Here is a 22,995-nt window from a genome sequence, read left to right as displayed (position 1 = left end):
CATGTCTTTCTCAGCACCATAGTCCCCCAGATTTGAGATATGGGACATCTGCATTGCTTGCCACAGTTTTTTATTTTATTTTTTTTTAAAATGACGCTTCCTATTTCAGGTAACCAAAAATTAGCACACTGGGGAATTGAAACAAGTTAAATAAGCAAATTCTGTTGTCATATTGAATTTGTATTTTTTTTCTCTTAATTTTCTTTGTCCATTATCAGATTTGCAAACTGCCATAAAAACTTTACTTGAAAAAGGACCTGGACTACAAGATGCCAAACAATCACAGTTCATCGCTTTCAGAAGGTATCAAAGCACGTATGCAGACTTTGAAAGAACTCTTGCTAGCATTTTTGTTCTAAAAATGTCTAAAAACAGAGTAAAAGAGACACTGGTGGTGGTACTGGCAAAAATAGGCCAGTTATCTTCTCTCTCTGGCTTAGATTTATTTTTTTTAATGTGGAATGTTGATAGCTTAGTTTTCTACTGCTAATTTATGTGGTTCCTTTTGCACTATGTACTTTGCCAGAAACTATCCGCATGGATATTCATCTTGGGGACAAGTAGCTCTCTGCTCAAGGTGCTTTGAGGGCATCAACATTTCACATGCCAGTGGTAGCAATCGAGTGATAACAAACTTTCAGACTTGAATTGGAACAGCATTCCTTATTCAATTTTTGACTCCCAGCTTGTATGTTTGACCAGCTTTATAAGCTAATTAAGATGATTCTTGGTCTTCTAAATTCCTTAGGATCTATTTTTCTTCATGATCTAGTCTCATGTTAATCTTGTTAAGATGTTCTAGTGCCAAGCAAATAATAATTCTCTGCAAGCTTAATTGTCTTACCCACCCATATCTCAGTTTTTCAATTGTCTATATTACATTACAAAATATTTGTCATTTTGTAACTTTCCAAATAATTATTGGAGTATTCATTGTACCACACAAGGTAATCTACACTGGGAATGCCGTTGCAAGGGGTCATGGCCTTTATTTGTCTTTTCAGCCAGGTCTGTTTCTTCTAAGATTAGTTCATTGCCTGTGCACATTTGTTTAGATTGCAATTGCATTTTTACTTATTTCTAGACTGCGTTGTATCTAAATGGCTGGTAATTTAAAAACCCCCTCCGACCTCAAACTTTTTGCCTAATGCAAACGAGACACACAATCAATAGTTGAGAGGCTCTATTTCTGACTTTGCCTCAGATTTCTTGTGTGACATTGTGCTAGTTGTTTAATCTCCCAAAATGGGATAATATCTGCCTGACTATCACAGGAGTGCTTTGAAGCTAAATTACTTATTTGTAAAATGCTTTGCAATCCTCTAATGTAAACCACGTAACAAGAGAAATTGTTGATCTAACATCCAATAGGAACCAAGCCTGCAGCATTAAATTGTAAAGAAAATTGATCTTCTGATGCTTTTCTTGGGGGAGGGGCGGAATTTGAAGTTGTAAAAACCCCAAATTCTAAAACATTAGTAGTGATTTTTGGATATTTTACCTATATTTTATTTATATTGTGAACAGGAAGTGGTTCTGAAGTTGTTTTGTTTTTAATTTCTCTTATCTGCTTTGAAGAAGATCTTTCAGAATATTTATCATCAGACCTAAGTCCTCTAAATTCTACCACACTGTTATTGATTAAGCTCCATTTAAATGTACTATTTAGCAAATCTTGTGGGAACATAATCTGCAATGACAAGATTTTAAGAGTTCTTAAGACCTCCAGGTTTCCAGAAAAGAAACATGAAAATGGACTCCTTTTAGTTCCAAAGAGTCTATGGACAGACGAGCACTAATACCTGAATATACTAATTCTTGTTTTGCTATGCTGTCTTGGAAGCAAAGCCAACTTACCTAGGTATAGTTTTTGCAAGCTGCTTGCCTTACTTCTTCTGGAATTAAAATAAAACAAAACTGTTCTTTTGCAGCAGCATCTTCTGAACTACCTCTGAATTCAAACACTTTTTGTAATGGTCAGTAGAAGATTGTTGTTGCTAAATATGTGTCCTCTTTCAGTTTGAACACACTTATTTCTAGATAAATGTCCATTATTCTTTGTATATGCCTCGTGTTGGTAACGTTGTGCCTCTTTCATGTTTGTAGGCAAGATTGTGATTTAATAAATGAACTCTGTTGTCAGCACTATTCAAAACATTTAACCAGGTAAGGCAATGTTTTGAGTCTAAAGGTATATAGTGTGTATTCATTGCCTTTCCTCCCTTCATCTTATTTTATGTTTTAAAATTGTTTCACGCAAGGGGCCAACATTCTAAATACGCTAAATGAAAATATTTTAAACTTGAAAAATTGTTTTTTGTACAATGCATTTTGGCATATCCTCTAATAGCCAGCAGAAAGGTTCCGTGACATTTCTGGAAGTTTGATGAAAACCCCTGGGTCTTGGCTAGTGATCCTCTCTCTTGTTAAAAGAGGTGTTAATGTCCTAAAGTCAAGTTTTTTGTGAACTGTTGCTGAGCATTAAAGTTGACCTGCAAACAATTATTTAAAAAAAAAAAATTGAGTTACAGCTATTTTTTTGGTGCTGTGACAGGACATGCCTATCATACTCCTGCTTCTTCCACAAACGCAGACCACTCTGAGACTTTCTTATTGATAACATTGGCATATACTTTATTTACAGTGTCTCAGTCCTTCCACCAATATGGATCAGTGCATTGACACGTTTGCACTGTTTTCCAGCTTTCTGGCCTCTCTCCTGACAAGGGTTGGATTGAAGTGCCTCTACTCAGAGAACTCCCCTAGAAGGCTCCCCTAGCGCGCTCTCTCTCCTTTCCTCTTCCAGAACCTTTTTCTTGTGCTTTTTTAACCCCAGTTTTATCAGGCACACCTGTGACCAATGAGGCCCTCCTTGAGGAAACCTAATTGGTGCTAATAGTGATGAGAGTGCTGAAGCAAGGTCCACCTTTTGGTACTGTCACAGCTGCTTTGTTTTTAAAGAGGTTCTGAAATGTGTGTTTAATACTTTGCTCATATTTATAAGGTTAAAATGTCAAATGTGGTCTTCCTTGTTTTTTCTATAGGCCTTTTTGCGGAATCTTAGAGATTCAACACCTTAATTGAAGGGGTTGGTTGCTGAATCTTTAAACTTGGGTTTTGGTTTGTTTGTGTGGTTTTTTTTTTTTTTTTTTTTTTTTTTTAAACTGGGCATATGCCTTTTTTTCCCTTTGACTTTATGGTGTACAAAGAAGGCATGAAAGGCTTTTTTAATGTTTTTGTTTTTCCCCCAGGTCCCTTGGTTTTAATTTTTTTTTTTTTTTAATTTTTTACCTTAGACATAATCAAGAATGTCAAGTTTTTTCCTTCTTTTTAGTTTTTCTGGAGGACGTTTCGGATGTCTGAGGGATGTTTTTCAACAACAAAAGTTAAACCGTCTGACTGAAAATCCTTTACTCTTTCAAGAGCTTAGCTTTCATTCTCCGCTTTTATGGCGTCAGCCATTGCTAAGGTTAAGATTTTGTCCTGGTTATCTTTAGTAAATGTCATGGACAGGAAGCGAGCAATAAACAAAAATTCACTTGAAGCCTGTGAACTGTCTGTGACTTGTACTAAAAACAACATGGTGGCCGGAGGGAGGGTGGAACTGACAGTCCAAGTGGCGAGGTGGCTCTGAACCCTGTTGCTGGGGGGTTGTGGAGGGGGAATCCCGCCCCCACTGTAGCCATGGGGTGGGAGGGGGGGAAGCTGAACCAGTCACAGAGGTTCATTAAAATCATGGAATTACTAAATCTTATCCTTATATTGTGCTTGTTCTCCAGTCACCATAATCTTTAAAGAAATCTAGGACCCACGTTTTTAATGTTAAAGACTGGGGTGGGAAGTCAAAATGCTTTGACTTTTTTTTTTTTAACACATTTAAAAACCCCAAATAGGGAACAAACCATATATTTTTTTTTTTTTCCTTTGCAATTTACTTGTACTTTTAATGGCTGCCATACTTACTTACAATCATGATATGGCTTTGCAAAGCTCCTTGGTTTCTAGATATGGAAGGTGGTGGGGGTTTTTTTCCCCTTTTTAGAAAGGATGGGTTGGTTTTTTTTTTATCTTCTAATTTTAAAATGTGTTTGTAACTTCAACTTTTGTGAAACATTTTCTGTGCTAGACTCCTGTGCAGTGGACTGAACTTCATTTTTAATTGACTGAGGGCTAGGGTATAAATTTAGACTACAGACTGAAGGGTAGTATATAGTTTTATCTCCTGTTGGTATAAGTGAGAGAGAGGACTGAATAAATTGCTTGGATAGATTATGATCTCTGTGTAGTAACCAAATTTGTAAGTATTGTTCGTCCAGTATCTTATTGTCCCTGCTTATCATCACCCAATGGGAAAATATGCTCACTTTCAGGATGATTCCTGTTCCTGCTCGTTGTCCCTCTTCCTCCCAAACCACCTATCTTCCCCCATTACTTACCTTTCTTCTCTGTGCATTTCTGTCCCAAAGGCAAGTCCCTTCCACTCCCTTCTCTTTGCAAACTGCAAAAATGATCAGTTACAAAATAGTCATGACTTCAGCATTAACCCTTCAGTGAGATAGGAGAGTTATTACCTCTTGAAGCCATGACTTCATATGGTCCTTTCATAGAGTCAGGAAGCCCATCTATGTTTATATTTGGAAGGTTATCTTCACAATTACGAAGGCTAGCAATTTTATTTTTAAATGAAAGCTTAGTGTGCATATCTGAATCAGTCATATGAGCCACACAAATACATTGAGTGAATTGCAAATAAATATTTGTTTTGTTTCATTTTTTTCCCCCCTCTCCTGATTCAGAAACCATAAAAATCGACTGGTGTTCCAATGTGATGACAAAATTTGTTCCACGAGGAATGCCTATCTCAAGGACCTTCTTCCAAAAAATAACACAGTTTGCACAAAGGAAAGTGACTCTCAGAATCCTAATCAATGTGAATGCAGAGGGTGCTGTAGAAGAAAAGCCTTCCTGAGTGGACAAAAACTACCTGGTGATTTTGGGGGCAGTGCTGAGGATGACAGACGACTGTGCAATGGAGAAATATTTTTCATAATGGATGTATGTATTCTTTTGAACAATTAATAATTGTTAGGACTTACCACAAAATATCTGGCTACAGTCTTCATTGAGGCACAGTTCCTCTTAGCCCACAGTATACATTTGACATCACAACATGCTCATGTGATTCAGCATTCTTGTCACAAAAAAGAACTAGAATTGCAATAGCAGAGATTTTGGCAGAATGTTGTGGGGAAAGTTCTTCAGCAGCTGGCCTGACTTGTCCAGTGCTATGAACCCCTTGCTGTTATGAGTTTCTTTCAAATGTGAGTGTCTGTGGGGTTGTGTTGGGTGTTGGTGTTTTTTTTTTTTTTTTTTTTTTTTTTTTTTTTTAAATTGCAGTAAATATGGTATTATCTTAAGGACAAACACTTGGTTAAAATCCTGAGAACTGGCTTCTCCCTCTTGGGTTTGAGGGAAATTCTGAGGAAGGAGGGTTTATGGCTGCTGGGTAGTGGGACCAGGTAGGCCGAGGAGTCCTTTCACAACAATTCAGGGGCGGGGAGGGACAAAGTTGCATCAGCATCTCCATTTTCACTTTCCTGCTGAGGCCATCGTTGCTTGTGAAGGGGTTAGAGGGTGGTCACATCCCAGAAGAGGATGAGAAGATGGTAGGCTGGTTCTGTCCTGGGGGACACAAGAACAAATGGGTATAAACTGGCCACCAGGAAGTTTAGACTTGAAATCAGACGAAGGTTTTTAACCATCAGAGGAGTGAAGTTTTGGAATAGCCTTCCAAGGGAAGCAGTGGGGGCAAAAGATCTATCTGGTTTTAAGATTCTACTTGATAAGTTTATGGAGGAGATGGTATGATGGGATATTGGGATTTTGGTAAGTAATTGATCTTTAAATATTCAGGGTAAATAGGACTAATCCCCTGAGATGGGATATTAGATGGATGGGATCTGAGTTACCCAGGAAAGAATTTTCTGTAGTAACTGGCTGGTGAATCTTGCCCATATGCTCAGGGTTTAGCTGATTGCTGTATTTGGGGTCGGGAAGGAATTTTCCTCCAGGGCAGATTGGAGAGGCCCTGGAGGTTTTTCGCCTTCCTCTGTAGCATGGGGCATGGTTGACTTGAGGGAGGCTTCTCTGCTCCTTGAAGTCTTTAAACCATGATTTAAGTACTTCAATAGCTCAGACATAGGTGAGGTTTTTTTGTAGGAGTGGGTGGGTGAGATTCTGTGGCCTGCGCTGTGCAGGAGGTCGGACTAGATGATCAGAATGGTCCCTTCTGACCTTAGTATCTATGAATATGGGCCTGGGGTAGTCCTCACCAATGGCCAGGGGTTTGGCTCATTCTGCACTCAGCTCCAGATGCTGTTGTGGCTTCCTATATAGCTAGTGCTGCCAATGTGAGAATTAGGAACCTTGGCCTGGTCCTGCCCCGCCTGCCCCACAGTGGCCCCTGCAGGCCTGGGGTAGATACTGCAATACTGGCTGGAAAGAAGATATGAGAAGTCTGGGAAGGGGTACTTGGTCCTGTGCCCGTAGTAAATGAGGCCCCTGCAGGTAGGGACAGCAGTCAGAAACCAGATCTTCTGGGGACTAGTATCTAAGAAGCAGGAGTAGAGACAAACCTGAATAAAGGACAGCAAGTTGCTATTTCCTTACAGGGTGTTTGTTTTGAAATAGGGGAGGAGTCAACTGAAGCTTCTATCATCAAATATGCTTTCTTTGGATTAAGCCTATTGTGCAGTGTTAATATGATTCCATAGCTACAGCCCTTAAACTGTGTACATGTTGATCTGATTTCTACTACAACCTGGTCATGAAGTCTCCTCACATGCTTGTTCTATAGGATGTAGAAGTCAATAGGTGTCGTTTATTGACCATCAGCAGCACATATGGCTCCAAATTCACTGTGGTTTATGAGGCACTGAGGAGAGAGTGTCAAATAAGGCATGCATGGGCCAGAACTATTCACACATTTCAGGTAAGAACTGTAATTCAGCACTGTTATGTCAACCAGTAAAAAGCCCGACTGCAGTGTTGCTCTGTAATTTCACGGGAAGATTTGGTTTCAGGAGCACCCTTTAGACAAAGTCCTTGAAGATAACGTCTGAACAACCTCAGGGTGTGAAGGAAGGAAGTGGTGTGACACCGGCTCTTTTGTTTACCCTCTCACTGGGATTAGCTGAGTAGCTTTATAGTAAGTCTGAATGAAGGCACTGATTGATCCAATGGAAATTTAACTTACTATCCAGTAATAGTTAAAAAATAAAAATAAGTTACACAAGTTGACTAGTCTAAATCAAATTCCATCATGGACATCCAGTATTGTGAAGCATTAGTTACTCCATTTTCTGTAGGCAAGGGGGATGTGTGAATGTAGTTGACTTGTTTTGTTGTTATGGACATGGAAATTGAAACAAACTTGAGAGGCCACTGCCATTCCTCTGAGAAACTAAAACTTTGAGAATTTAGGCAAAGAAGTCTCCTTCATTTACAGACTTGTTCAGAATCCTGCCTTCTATTCCAACTTTGTCTACATACTAGTATGCACCTATGTAAGTAACTGCATGCCCATACTTCCATAGTTACTGATGGCACTTCTCTAGTGAGCCCTTTTTCTTGTTATTTTAAATACTTTTAATTTAAGAGTTCTTAAAAATCTGTGTGTGTTTCAGGGTTCAGAGGAAAAAACAATTGTCTATGTAGTCGGGAATGCAGGCCCACAGCACTGGCAGCATGTATACACAGCTGTGACACGAGGACGCTGCCGGGTCTATATCGTGGCTGAACCGACTCAACTCAGGAAAGCAGTTACTACCAAGAGCTTTCCCAGAAAAACTCGCTTACAACAACGTTTAAGAGAGACCTTTGCAGAAACGAGCGACTCTCCAGAACAAATGTCATCTCGCCTAAAGGGTTGTTTGCAAAGTCAAGGGCATGATGTTCAACCTGGTCCTATTTCAGTAACTGAGGATATTCCCCTTTCTTCTGTACCTGTTGAAGATGACTTCATTAAAGCAGAAGAGTCTGCCGTTCTTAATGACATACAAACTAATAATGGACAGTGGAGTACTGATGAACTGGCCAGTGCAGGTAGTGAGACTCCCATTAAATCAAATCCATGTAAAAGACAAGGCAGTTCTACAGATAGTTTTGAAAGTCCTTCAAAACTTACCATGGTAAGAAACCCTTTAAAAAGTATTTAAAATAAAACTTTTGCATAGAGCTGGTTGAGAATTCTTCAACTAAACATTTTGGCAGAAAATGCAATTTCATCAAAACCAAAACTTTTGGGGGGAATGTATAAGTTTTTAATTAATCTTTTGTTGGGAAAGTTTCCTCAGGTCTTGTATATGGAATGAATGAGAGGATGAAGCTTGTCAGAGTAATTAATGGTTACTGTTTTGAACTAGTTATGATCTTTAGAAGTAATATTTGATAAATTGTTATTGATCGCACTGGCTGTTTGACTTGTTCAAAATGTATTAATAATTGATGGCTATAAACAACAACAAAAATTGTAGGGGCTGACCTGCTGTGCAAAAACTACAATATTAATATAAACTGTCTCATTTCTTTTATACACATTAAATTCTACTAAAGTCTCTCCTGGGGTTTGCCACTTGTGTATTAGTTTAGAAATTATTTTCAAAAAACATCTGTCATAAATGAAAAATTTTTTTTTTAAATGATCCTTGTTGCATAGTAACATTTTTACTATATTTTAAGTGCTATTTGCAGGCCTCATCACACTCTCCCTGTTTGTTTGACAGATAAATGCAGAAGACTCGCCTCTTGGGTCAACTAGACTTCAGAATCTGACTTTGAGGAGCCCAACTCCCAAGCAGCTTTTTGGACCTTAACAATCAAGTACATTAATTAATATGACACTTAAATATGTTATACAACTCCCAATAAGGTATTGGAACAGAGAAAAAAAGTCTGGAGGATCAGTCTTAATTTTTAAAATATTGTGCAAGTTTGTTTTAGGAGCATTGTTTTTAATATGGACTTTTTTATATTCAGAATTTAACTTGTGGTTAGCAGAAGATATGGCCAACTTTTTCTGGAATGCTAAGATGTCTGTATATTTTTTTTATTGTAGCTGAACAAATAACTTTTAATAGATGCTTTGAGGTCCTAAAGATCTGTTGTTCAGAAGAAGGGAATTTCTTGGTCTATATAGTATTTAAGCCTATATAAATTGTTGATGCAACACGAAGTATTACGGTTTTGATAGTGGCAGTCAGTTCACACCCATGTTAAGTCTTTAGTCAAAATGCATAGTATAATGTGTATTATTTTTCTTCTGTACCCATGTCCTCTACATAACTTCATGGAAGTTTGGGTGTGACAAATAGGTACTAACTAGCATGTTGCCACCATACAGGATCATGAAGTTGAGTCAGATCTTGCTCTGAACAGATTGTAATGAAAAATAGGGCTTTTAAGGTGTGGTCAAGTGCCAAATGTGAATTTCTTCGCTTGATGCACTGGAAGTTTCCAGATAGGCAAAATAGTCAAATTTTTTAAATTTGCACAATTAATATATATAAATTTGGATGGCTTGTATTTGCCTAGCACAGTAGGGTCCTGGTTCATGACTGGGACTCCTAGGTTCTGGAATAATACTTCGCATATTTCATCATAAATTATTTAAAATCCTAATATTTGGCTAAAGAGGCTTGCATTTCTTGTCCTAGATACACCTGTGGTAGAAATACTTTAAAAAAAATTTAAAAATCATGAAATGTGATATCTCTGCAATAGTTTGTAAATATGCTATTTTTTTCTGTTGTCCAATACATGCAGATACCATCTCATTGTTAAGAATATTGTCTTCAAATCACTGTTTATTCCATTTTGTACAGTTTTTTCCATACAAATATTTGCAAGTTGAGTTCCCAAAATCCATACATAGACGATAAATATCATGCTATTAAAGTATTAAATTTGTACAAAAATACTTTACAGTTTAATACTTATTTGTTACAAATAAAAATACATATTTAAGTGACTCATGAACTTTGTTTTTACATGATTTGGGGTTAAATTTCATATTGACTGATCTTCTGGCAGTGCTGAAACATGATGCTTGTGTGTGCAGGGCAGGTGAGCTTGTTCATATAAAGGAAAACAGCATGGGGGATAGTCTTCCTAAACAATTTATATTGACCCAAAACAAATCTGGTTGTAAGATAATTGATTAGATATGAAGACTCTACAATTAATATACAAATTCAGTATCTCTATATTCACCAAATAACAATAATTACCAATGACAACTTGAATACTGGAACAAATCAAAGCAGCTGCTGGTGAACATTAAAAGCAACTGGCAGTATTTTATTGCTTCAAGGGGGGTGGGCAGGAAAGACTGTCATATTTGTAAAATGTATTAATTCCAATTTCTAAAAACTTGTAAGGGTAAATATGAGAAGGCTGAAAACAAAGCCTTTTTTTAATAGATTTCATAAGTAAGTAAAGATTTAGATTTGTATGTCCTTGTGTGAATCATTCTCATTTGAATGGATTTTACATCAGTCCTCCATTGCTACTAGTAGCTGATACAATATAAAAATTTCCACTTGAATTATTTAAATCAAATTAAAGGATTTTTTAAAAAAAAAGTCCTTTAATTTTTATTGAGTAATCCTTCATCAGAAGTTTCCCACTACCTAAAACATCTCTGCTTAAAATGAATCTTACAGTTCCAAGACACATCCCGTCTAGTACTTCCACTGCATAGGGAATAACGTAACTTCTAATAAAATTGTAGTGCAGTTGGGCAGTAAACTTTACCACACCACCCTGCAGCTTCCTACGTGCATCTTTGTTAAAACACTTGAACAGCACTTAGTGTGATGGCTGCACCCCTCGTGCTGCAGCACAACCAGCGGAACAATAGTTCACAAAACACTACTCTAACCGTATTGGGGCAGCATACCCCTCCCTATCTCATGATCCCCCCCCCCCCACTCAGTAGCCAGCTAGCTTTATTAAAAAAAACCAAAATCCAGACACCTGTGGAAAAAGACTAATCCTAGTTTTTCTGCTCAAAAAATAATGATGCGGTTAAGACAGGAAGGAGCAATTCAGTCTCTTTAAAAGGTCTCCCTTTCTGCTACTTCAGGGAAGGAAAAAAGAAAAGTCCATTAGCCATTTTCTTTACTCAATATCATGACTTCTCTGACATCAGGTTTAGTTGGGAATAGCACTACTCAGTGGCCATCACATTAAAAACCATACTCAGTTTTTAAAGTAATCCATGAAGTAACACAAACCTTGAGAGGGATAGTTAGACCCTCTGTGCTTTTTAATGCCACATGACATCTGTGCCTCAAGTGTCACAGAAATCTGAAAAGGGGATTTAGCACCATATATTGTCTCTCATTTCTGAGTGTCCCACTAAAATAACTTGTTGCTATATTGTGTTTGTAGGTTCTCGTGTCTCCACACTAGCAGTATGGCCGGTTTGTTGAAGGAAGGCATTATTTTGGTCATTCCATTCCTCAACTGCTAAAGTTTGTTGATCTGAGGTCATCTTCTGAGAGGCCAGTGGGTTTCTGCTAATAACCAGTTCCAGTTTATTGCCAGATTCTGCTATAAGAGGCACAACTAGACAGCAGTCAAAATCTCTGGTACGAACATGATTTACCTGAAAGATTTAAAGTGTTGGTTTAATTTTATTACTGTTTTAGATGTAGAAAAGAAAGCAACATAACACAAGTATCTAAGAAACACAGATGTTATCTAAAATATGTTGGTGGCCCTCGACATAAAGTACACAAAATACAGTGGTTTAAGGAGAACAGAACTTTTTTCTGATCGATAATCATGTCCTAGCATTAACTGCACTATGGTAAATATTGAATAAACATGATTTTTATTTTTCACTTGCACTAAGTTCACTAATATAAATATAACAGATGACTTATAACATTTCAGTCCTCTTAAGCAGGTTTTCCCAGAATTGTGTCTGATGAATACATAAAACATTTACACTGAAAGTGGTCAGAGAGAGAAGTCTAAAAAAAAATTTCCAACCCATTTTAGACTCTAGTTTCAAAAGAAATGTTTGTAGTAAGTTCTGTTTGTGGTAGCTGTTATCTGGTGAGAGCAGGGACTGCACCGATCAGATAAGTGACTGATCACTTAGACTACATGCAGCAATATCTCAAGAACAGTGAGCACCACAAACTGAGGAGGAACATACCACAGGAAAGTTGGAAATTTCTGCTCAATAGTGAGCATTTGTTACTCCCTGGGGGAATTCTGCACCACTGTGCATGTGCAGAATTTGTCCCCTTCAGATTTCTTTGCTTCCCCGGGGAAAGCAAAGGGAAGCCACTGGAGTGGTCATGTGACCCTCCCCAGCAGTATGTTTCAGGTGCCCAGGGCAGCCAGCAGAGAGGTAAACCACTGTGGGGTAGGGGTGGGATTGGGGAAGGCCAATCTGATGGCTCCTAACCTGGGATGGGTTCAGCTGCTAGTCCAGAGGTGGGCAAACTACAGCCTGTGGGACTGTCCTGCCTAGCCCCTCCCCCGCAGCCTGAGTGTGCAGTGCTGCCAGCGCTCTGGCCCACTGCTCTTGCCAGGCAGGGCAGCTGGCTCCGGCATGGTAAGGGGGCAGTCAGGGGTGGGGTTGGAAAGGGCATGGGAGTCCCAGGGGGCCAGGCAGTTAGGGGAAAGGAGCGGGGGAGGGTTGGATACGTCAGGGGTTCTGAGGGGGCAGATAGGTGGTGGGCACCAGGCTGTTTGGGGAGGCACAGCCCTCCCTACCCAGCCCTCCATATAGTCTTGCAGCCCTTAGGCCCAAAAGTTTGCCCACCCCTGTGCTAGTCCCAGTGGGCTGGGGAGGATGGGCCAGGTCAGACCCATCCCCAGATTTCTCCTGCAGGTGTAGGAAGCGGGGGGGGGGGGGGGGTTGAACAGCTTCCGGCACCCCTCAACTGCAGGAGGAGGGATCCCTGTACCGGGAGCTGCTCCCTCATCTGCCCAACCCCCGGGCATACAGACCCCCTCATACCCAGACCCTCCTGCCAAACCTCACCCCCTGCCCACATTCAGAACCCTGCCAATGAGCCCCTCTCCCCCTGGACTACCCCAGTGAGTCACCGAGCCCTGACCAGCTGCACCTGGATCCCCACTCCCACAGCATCTGGCCCACCACACCCAGACTCCCCCTTCCACATTCACCTGGACCCCCCACCATGTGGAGTCCCATTATCATTGCATCCAGAACCCCTCCACCCCCCAGATCGCCCACTGAGCTGCCCACACCCAGATTGCCCCAGACAGAACCCTCCACACTTGGATCCTGCCTGCCCACACCTGGTGAACCTGACACAGAGGGGCAGGGCCTTGTGGTGTTTCTGGGGAGGGTGGTGACCTTATGGTGTTTCAGGGCCTTCTGGTGTTTCTTGTCATTGCACTGTGTCAGAGTTGATTAACAAGAGGTGATTCAGGATTATTATTCAAGTATACAAAAACATGGTTCACTTCACCGCTGAGTCTGTGTCCTGGGGGTGGGGGGAACTGCACAGTGATCTCCCATGCCATGCTGGTGCCTCCACATTTATTTGACAAATAAAATTTGCAGAATTAAAATATTGTGCGTAGAATGCCCTCAGGAGTAATTTGTACACCACCTTGGTGTTTTGAAGTATCTGACTTTATAAAACAGTATTATTTGGCTTTATAGAAACTTAGATATATTTAGAGTTTAAAATGTATTGGTATTAACTTTTCTCACCTGGATGTCTATCTGATTTTCTTTAACTACTATGATGCAGAATAACTGAGAGACACAATATTGTACCAGTAAACACATTTAAAATGCTAAAAAGTTGCACTTATTTTCTAGAGCATGGTATAAACAGAATATGGGCAATATGGTCATTCCAAACAAGTGACAATAAAACGTTCTACTCTATTATACCATCACATGTACATTTTATATATAAATCCCATACTACACTTACCACATACACCTTTTACAAAGTAAACTGTATACAAAGTATGGATAGTGTTACCTGTAAAAGTCTGTCATATGGCTTCAAACCACCTAGATCCCCAGGTCCAGCTGGTCTAATGTTTTTAACATACACGCCTTTTTCCAACAAACCATCTGAGACACTGAATCCAAAGTCCTCTACGTCTGATTCCTTGTACAAAGTTACCTGTTTGAAATAATTTAGAGATAACAAAAGCAAATGATTTTCCACATTTCTGCACTGCTGCATACTGTCACAGGTTTTTCTGTCAATGTTTATTTCATACTAGAATGATCATTTACCTATTTCGCATTTCTAATTTGGAATGTCATTTGTGAAGACTTCTTTTGTAAAACTGTTAGGAGAATATATTAATATGTTTTTGTATACTGAAGTAATAATCCTGAATCACCTCTTGTTAATCAACTTTTTTACCCTGTTTTAGCCTTTTTCTGTTTAGTTCTCTCATCGTATTCTCTGATTGCCCAGATCTTAGATACGTGAATTAGAATGCTTTGCTAATCAGTTTTTATGTACTCAGCACCCTTTAAGATGCAGTACTTGGGTGTTGGCTAAATAAATGTGGGGTGTCACTTGTTTTAATAGTTTTAACTATCCCTCTATTATTAACTTCAAGAAATTCAGTGCGAGTGATTAATGGAAGAGGCCATGATATCAGCTGAGCTTGATTTTAAGCTTCAGGTTTCCACCTAACAAAAAGCCTTTGGGTTGCAAAGCTCCTAATTTTCTAAAGTGCATCTGTATAACTTTCTTGTTGGGAACAGATTCGTAGTTTGGGTTACTGGTCTGAGTGTTAACAAAGAGTTTGTTTCTAGGGGTCCTGATAGGAAAGTCTGATGTCAAGCAATAGAATGAACAGAAGAACATTGCATTAGCATTCAGCTTTATATTGATTCTTCTGTAGCTTCCATGGCAATAACTCCTACTGGTCAGGTTAATAGTAGCATTGGCAAGTTCCATCACAGCATGTTTGGCCAGATGCTAGTCTCAGTTGTATAAGGCCTAATGTCAGGGACAAAAGAGTGCTATAGGAGCTAAAATAGGATCTTTATCAAGGTATAGCTGAGATTGCCCCAGTCAGAAAGACCAAGGGATAGTCGACTGGTGATAGGAGAGTATCCAAAATGTAAGAACAAAAGCTTGTAGAATTAAGTATTTTTGGGGAAAGGAAAAAATTGAAGGTTTTTCTGGAGTCCTGAAGAGGACCCATTTTACCCTGCATTGTGGTCATCATTCTTCTGATTGAGGCAGACTAGGGGATAGGGACAGCTTGCTGCGCAGAAAGGTTTTTTTTTTTTTTTTTTTTTTCCAATCATGATATCTCAGTTGAGTTATCTTAATATGATTGAAAAGCTCCATTGAGATGCACAATAACATGTGAAACTATGTTACCTACCCATGGTTGCAGCCTAGGCTCTTTAGCTAACACATGTTCTTCGTCGAGTGCTTGCACATGTCCATTCTAATGTAGGGGTGTGTGCGCCCCAAGCATAGTTGCCAGAATTTTTTCCCTTTGTCGTATCCGTTGGGTCAGCTCCAGCACCCTCTGGTGCTGCACATTCATAGCACTGGTATAAAGGGCCCTGCCAATCCCGCGCCCCCTCAGTTCCTTCTTACTGCCCATGACTATTACTCTCATTTCTCAGGCAAACTTCCCAGTGGCTTTCTCCATTATTTCTCTTCTTTCCAGTGTATATAGTTGTTGGATGCCTTCACGCTTAGTTAGCGAGGTTCATCTGCTCCGGATGCCAGGGCGTGCCTCAGTCACCAGGCTTAAAGTCCTGCACTTCCTGTGGCAAGTTGATGCCATTGAGCGACTTACAATCAAGTTGTCTCAAGTGCTTGGGGGAATTTCATTGAAAAGACTGCTGCCAGAGCTGCAAGGACTTCAAACTTCGCACCAAGAGGCCCAGGAAGTGAGACTGAATGTCCTTCTCATGGAGGCAGCTTTAAGACTTGCTTCTGAGCTGTGCTCACACTCTGCACCAAGCATCTCAGTTTCAAGGCGGAGCACTCCCTCTACTAGTCATGAGTCCCCATCCCTGGTGCCCAAGAAGAAAACACAGGAAACAGCCAGAGAAGGGTCAGTCCCTGGTGCTGAGGTCAGGCAGGCACGAGGACCAGGACAGAGTGAGACTCGTGTCGGGCCGCCCCTCCCCGGCACCACAACAGCTGACACCAAACTTCAGAGGCACCACTCCCAGGCAGACAGTGCACCAGTCAGCTCACAGTACTGTCTACTCCAGAGGTGTTTGTGGCAGCCAGGGACTTGATTTCATTACCGGTTCATGTGTTCCTGGTGGCACAGGACTTAGCACTGCCAGTACCGCTGAGAGACACGGAACCAGCGTTCAGCCACCGTCCAGTACCAAGACCGCCCTCTAAGGGAAAACCCCCTATGGTAGCCTCATCCCAGGCTTCTCTGCAGCACCGATCATTGGCACAGAGGGGGTCCGCGCCACCCTGATTGCCACATTGAGACTGCTCATCTTCATCAGAGTTGGAAGTGGGGTTCTACTCTTCCTACCATCGCAGCTGCCCACACTGCTCCTGGACCATTCCTACACTGTCGTGGCCACGAGCACAGGGGTACCTCTGAATGCTTGGCCACTGTCCATAGGGGCTGGTAACTATGTAATGGCTCTTCTGGAACTCTTGGTGTTTCCCCCCAGGCCCGGGCACTCTATCGAGGATCTCCTACTCGGTAGCCTCCAAGAGCAGAGTACCTCTGGTACCTCGCTATGAGACCCCTGATCTGGACTCTGGTACCGAGCCCAGCATCGAACCTCCAAGAGGAGGCCCCGCAGGTCCTGGTCGATATAGCGGAAAGGGTGGAGACCCCTCAGCTGGTCCTAGCTTCCTTTTCCCCAAATGAGGCTGTGGTGGCAGCAGGTGTGTCCACTCCAAAAGATGACCACAAAGCTTTCCAAGACTTACTAAAGCGAGTGGCCTCGAATCTAGGCCTCCAAGCAGAGATGGTCAAGGAGGCAACTCAGCCTGCTGGACAGTCTGTCAACAGCGGGTCCCTTGAAGGGGGCTCTACCACGCAATGAGGCTACCATGGACCCAGTGAAGGCGCTGTTGCAGACCCCCACTTCCTACTCTCCCATGGCAAAGCCTATGGAGCGGAAGTACTTCGTACCAGCCAAGGGTTACAAGTTTCTATACTCGCATCCTCCCCCAGGATCCCTGGTGGTAGCGACCGCCCGAGAGAGAGAGTGCCAGGGTCAACTGGATGCAACACCTAAGGCAAAGAGACCTAAAAAGTTGGACCTGTTCAGCCAGAAGGCCTACTCCACAGGAGGACTGCAGCTTTGCATAGCAAGCAAGCAGGTTCTGCTGTGCAACTGACTTCAATATGTGGGAGGCTATATAAAAGTTTGAGTTCTCCCTGACCACGGAGGGGAAAACAAACAGTGGCGAGGGCCTTCTTACAGGCAGCTTCTGGTTGCAGCTGATACTGCAGCCAGATCTATGGCCACAGCAGTGACCGTGCACAGAAGCTCATGGTTGCCATTGTCAGGTTTTCCCCAAGAGGTACAACAAACCCTCCAAGATCTCCCTTTTGAAGGGTCCGTTCTCTTTTGGGAGCAAACCAGTGCTAGGCTCCATGGGTTTAAGGACTCTGTGACCTTGAAATCCCAGGGGCTATATACTTCAGCAGTATCCAGGAAGAATTACAGGCCCCAACAGATTGTCTGTTACTTTGCCCAGCCAGCCAGGACCAGCAAAGGCAGAAGAGCAGGCATAGACCTCCTTTGCCAGCCTCAGCAGGGCCATGCAGATCGCCTCCAGACTGTCAGGGAGCTTGAAACACTCATTTTGATTAAATGCTTGAGGTCGACATCTCAATCTTCACTATCAAATCCATTTACTCCGTTTTCAAACTGCCTGTCCCACTTCTTCAATGCCTGCACCCACATTACTTCAGACTGTTGGGTTCTTAGCTCAATAGAAGTGGGATATACCCTCCTGTTTTTGTCTACCCCGCCTTACTCTCTCCCCCCCCCCCCCCCCGACCCTTTTCACAAGCAAATGTTGGAACAAGAGGTCTAATCCCTCCTTCAGGTGGGAGTCATAGAAGAGATTCCGCATCACTATTCCCATTACTTCCTAATCCCGAAACCCACGGATGTTCTCAGATGTATTCTAGATCTGTGTGGTTTCAACCACTATCTCAAGAACTTAAAGTTGCACATGGTCTCCCTAGCTTCCATCATTCCCTTTCTAGATCTGGAGGATTGGAATGCTGACCTCAATTTAAAGGATGCATACTTTCACATATCGATTTTCCGAAGCCACAGAAGGTTCCTAAGATTCGTCGTGAACCAAATACGTTACCAGTTTGCAGTGCTCTCATTTGGGCTGTTGGCTACCTCACAAGTTTTCACCAAATGTATAGCCGTGGTGGCAGCTTTTCTCAGGAAACAGGGAGTGTACATCTTCCAGTACCTCAACAACTGGCTAGTCAAAGGCCAGTCCAGAGCTTAGGTGGAATCCAACATCCATCTCATCCAATTGACCTTCTTGGCCCTAGGCCTACTGATTAAATGCACAGAAATTCACCCTTATCTCAGTGGAGAAGACAGAGTTCATAGGTGTGGATTTCGACTCCATCTAGGCTTCTGGAAGACCAGTTTTGGGCAATTCAGTCTTGATAAGATCCCTCCACACTCATCCAATCACAACAGCTTGAAAATGTCTGAGTCTTCTGGGTCACATGGCATCATGCACTTACACAGTTTAACATGTGAGACTGCGTCTCAGACTTCTCCAAGCCTGGCTGGACACAGTATGTTCACCTTTGCAGCATCATCTGGACTGGTTTCACCATCCCTACTCCAGCCACTGACTTGGTGGCTGAACCACTGTGTGGTCTGTGCAAGAATGCCCTTTTTGCAGCCCCCAACCATTGATGTCTCTAGTCTGACGTGTCAGCGCTGGGCTGGAGAGCCCAATTAGGGTCTTTCAGGACTCGGCTTTTCTGGGGACCATAGGCCTTATCTCTTAATATCTATATCAGAGAGCTCAGGGCAGTCCATCCTCTTAGACTGCTCCTGCTGCAGCTACACTCGGATCTGATCTCCCATGACCAGAGTTGTACTCCACCTGAACCTCAGCTCTCTTCATTTGTCAGCCTGTAAGCTCCATAGCTGAATCTTGAGGAGCAAGTTTGCTCAGAGCAAGTCTGTAGAGTCCTGCTAGGCAGTAGAAAACCACTTACCTTGCAAAATGGAAGTGATTCTCCATCTTGTCCTCCCAATGCAGAGTTCTGTCCAAGCAATCCTCTTTGCAATTCATATTGGAGTATCTTTTGCTTCTGAAATAACAGGGTTTGGTTGTGTCTTCAGTCACCTAGCAGCCATTTCAGCATTCCATACCTGGGTTGACAACCGGTCTGTCTTTTTGCACAAGATGGTTATCTGTTTTCTTAAAGGCCTGGAGAGATTAGACCACCAGGTAAGCGAGTCGATTCCTCTCTGGAACTTAAATCTCATCTTGTCAAAGCTTACCGATCCCCTGTTCAAGCCACTGGCAATATGCTCATTAGTGCACCTCTCCTGGAAAGCAGCCGCCTTAGTGGCCATCACCTGAGCCAGAAAGGTTTTGGAGATCTGTGCCCTCGCATTGAAAACCCTGTAGATGATCTTGTTCAAGGATACGGTGCAGTCAAGCAGTCTTTCTACCAGCTGCAAGCGAACAGCGAGGAACAGCACCTACACTCCGTGGATGTTAGATGTGTCCTGGCATTCTGCATACAAAGAACCAAACTGTTTCGCAGATCAACCCAGCTCCTTCCCATCTCCACACAGAGGATTTCACCCTGGATTACATCATGCATGTTACAAGCTGGCCGGCGTTCCGCTTCCAGCTAACCTGTCTGCTCATTCCACAAGATCGCAAGCCTCCTTGGCCGCCTTCCTAGCTCAAGTCCTTATTCAGTATGTCTAAGGGCAGTAACCTTGTCTTTGGTGCACAGATTCTCGATGCACTATGCCATCACATAGCAGGCCAGAGACTATGCCAATATCAGCCACACAGTCTTGCAGTCAGCTTGTTCTTGAATTCCAAACCCACCTCTCATATAACTGCTTGGGAGCACACTACATTGGAATGGATGTATGCAAGCATTCGAAGAAGAAAAACGGTTACTAACCTTTCTGTAACTGTTGTTCTTTTAGATGTGTTGCACAGACCTACCTTCTGTCCCCTCTTATTGGAGTCAGACAATAAGAAACTGAGGGGGGGTGCAGGGTCGGCAGGGCCCTTTATACTGGCGCTATGAGAGCGCAGTACTAGAGGGCTCTGGAGCCAACATGATGGATACTACTAAGGGTAAAAATTCTAGTAACTGTACTCGGGGCATGCACACCTACATTGGAATGGACATGTGCAACCCATCTAGAAGAACAAGAGTTACAGAGGGTTAGTAACTTTTTTTTTTATCCTGCATCTTAATGGGTCTTTTTCAATGGTTCTCAGCTAACTCAACTGAGATATCATGATTGAAAAAAAAAAACCACACATTCTTTTTGCCCATCAAGCCACAGGCTTAGAGACCATCTCCTCCCTTTCCTCACTCTCCTGCAGGGAAGTACATTACTACAGGACCAGCATAAAATCTCAACTAAAGCCTAAAATAATTTTCTTTTGCAGTGAAGTATACCCTTTTGCCTTTCATCATTGTGTAAGATGTGATCTTAAATCTTCCAGATAAAGGTACAGTATGAAGTATAGTACAAAATATTACAAATAATTCTGTTCCTCCACTCTTATCATTTCTTATCACACCTCAGATTTCATAGACAGCAGGAATGGTGGAAAGGCATTTCAGGTATTGCTAAATGTATAGTCCGATTAAGAATAAAAAAGATTTAGTATGTACTGATAGCTTGATATATAAGGAGGAGTCCTGAAAACTCTTCCAGAAATCTGTTGTTGACAGACTTTTGATTGTTATATGGCAGTTATGTCTGATTGTTTTGATCTCAAGTATATTTCCAGCTGTTATTAGCACTAAGCCATTCCAGCAAGGCTAGAAAATAAAGGAAGAAAATATTTTTCAGACAGATATTTGTGTGTACATTTTCTGGTAAGAAGAAAATAATTAGTGCTGGACCAAGACATGTTCTCTTTAAATGAGCTCCCTTCTCTCTACTCCACATGAAACATTACTATCCTTTTGTAGTGAACTGCTCATCTGAGAAAACTTCACACAAATTCAATGTAAAAAAAATGCAGTGCAGTGTCCCACACCAGTTGAAACTCAAAAATGCCTTATAATGTTCCAGAAAAAGATGGTACAGTCTTTGAAGGCAGCTCTTTTCCTTTCAGGAGCTAAAGTGGAACCAAATCCCTCCTTTGATTAGCAAGCGAGAATTAGCATAGAGAACACACACATTCTGTTCTATAGGTCTGTAGGAATTTCCATACTGGATCAGGGCAGGGTTCTTCTAATCCACTATCCTGCCTCTGACAGTGGCCAGCACCAGATGCTTCTGAATAATGTGCTAGAAACCTCACTGTGTAACGTTCTGCCCATATGGATAGCTCCTTCCCAATTCTGCATGAGAATTTATATCCCTTAGGATAAAAAAAAATCATATCTAACTGTTGGCGCTCTCCATAGCCTGTGCTCCTCATTATGCTAACAGGACACCCCCACTATATCAAAATAGCCAAAGAACAGGAAAACTTAACTTCCTTGTGACAGAAACTGACTGTTTTTGGGTACGTTTAGGTCCGTAGAAGAACCAATTTCAGGTGTTGGTTTTGATTGCTTATAGCTAAATGAACTAACTGCTGAGCAAAAAAACCCAACACCTTCCATACAGTGATATAAGGTGTGGCAACTAACAATGTAAAGGTGCTGCTCCCTGTACTATATTTGTAATTGGGGGTTGAATAGTGAGGGGTTTTTTAATCTGTTGTGTCTGTTGGTGTTGCTATTTTAGGCCCCTATTCAGGAAAACATTGAAGCAGGTACTTAAGTCTTGTTAACCTTAATGGGACATAAAAACATACCTAAAATTAAGGCAGTGCACTGAATTGTTTCCATAATTTTGAATTTCATAGATTTTTAAGGCCAGAACAGGGACTATTAGATCTTCTAGTCTGATCAGTATAATGTGGGTCATAGAATTCCATGCAACTACCCTGTATTGAGCCCAATAACTTGCTTGACTAAAGCACCCCTTCGTGAAAAACATCTAGTCTTGATTTGAAGGCTTCAAGAGATGGAGAATGCACCACTTCCCTTGGTAGTTTTGTTTTAATGATTAATCATCCTCCTGGTTAAAAAATTGTTCCTTTTTTCTAAAGTAATTTTTTTCTGGCTTTAATTTCCAGCCATTGGTTCTTAGTATGCCGTTCTGTAGGTCAGTGACTCCCACAGTTCTGTGATGGCATTTTTTGGCTCTTGCATCATACTACCACAGAAATACCAAGGTCCAGACTGCGGTGGCAACATTAGCAAAAGACACGCATGCATCTGATGAAGTGAGCTGTAGCTCACAAAAACTTATGCTCAAATAAATTTGTTAGTCTCTAAGGTGCCACAAGTACTCCTTTTCTTTTTGCTAATACCATCGGAATGGATTTTCTTTCTCAAGGATACATCCAACCGAAGGGATTTTGAAGCTTCCTTGGCTACTCTCTGGGCGTCCCCAGTGGTGACCTGCCTTGTAAGAGCCACAGTGACCTGGCTGGATGACCTAACAGCCCTAGACCAGAACTATCCTGACCTCAGGGAACTGGATCAGATAGCAGAAACAGAGATGGCAGCACCATCTCTTAAGAGCTCACTATGAAAACAGGCTATGCTCTGGCCTGATTTGAATCAGACGACCATGTTTTTTGGATCTGGTATTGGAACCTCCACTGCATCCTCCAGTGAGAGAGGCCATCCTTCACCAACATCCCATCCTCCATTCAGACCCTGGCAGTCTCTAGCTGGCAGCTTGGCTGT

At 41.7% G+C, this 22,995-nt stretch overlaps 2 protein-coding genes across 18 annotated transcripts in view; one reads left to right on the top strand and one right to left on the bottom strand.

The window, feature by feature from the left end:
• The window catches only part of HELB (DNA helicase B), a 35,915-nt gene extending 25,303 nt beyond the window's left edge, over window positions 1-10,612 (top strand). The window contains exons 8-13 of one of the 2 annotated variants that reach the window (XM_038382309.2): window positions 219-303; window positions 2,107-2,166; window positions 4,797-5,055; window positions 6,857-6,991; window positions 7,686-8,189; window positions 8,784-10,612. In XM_038382309.2, the coding sequence (XP_038238237.1) occupies window positions 219-303; window positions 2,107-2,166; window positions 4,797-5,055; window positions 6,857-6,991; window positions 7,686-8,189; window positions 8,784-8,873 (1,133 nt within the window). In that variant the 3' untranslated portion in view covers window positions 8,874-10,612. Of the gene's footprint in view, window positions 1-218; window positions 304-2,106; window positions 2,167-4,796; window positions 5,056-6,856; window positions 7,566-7,685; window positions 8,190-8,783 lie in introns of those variants that run through there. The other variant, XR_006274745.1, reaches the window with a different exon arrangement.
• Window positions 10,484-22,995, bottom strand: part of GRIP1 (glutamate receptor interacting protein 1) — a 535,595-nt gene continuing 523,083 nt past the window's right edge. For 15 of the 16 annotated variants that reach the window (XM_043493765.1, XM_043493782.1, XM_043493769.1 and 12 more), the window contains 2 exons: window positions 14,046-14,192; window positions 10,484-11,668 (listed from right to left, as the gene is read on the bottom strand). In XM_043493765.1, the coding sequence (XP_043349700.1) occupies window positions 11,435-11,668; window positions 14,046-14,192 (381 nt within the window). In that variant the 3' untranslated portion in view covers window positions 10,484-11,434. The remainder of the gene's footprint in view (window positions 11,669-14,045; window positions 14,193-22,995) is intronic. The other variant, XM_043493773.1, reaches the window with a different exon arrangement.

Source organism: Dermochelys coriacea, chromosome 1 (genome assembly GCF_009764565.3).
Source record: "Dermochelys coriacea isolate rDerCor1 chromosome 1, rDerCor1.pri.v4, whole genome shotgun sequence".
In the NCBI taxonomy this organism is placed as follows: domain Eukaryota; kingdom Metazoa; phylum Chordata; order Testudines; family Dermochelyidae; genus Dermochelys; species Dermochelys coriacea.
The sequence above is the reverse complement of the archived record's forward strand: the minus strand, read 5'-3'. Positions and strand labels throughout refer to the sequence as shown.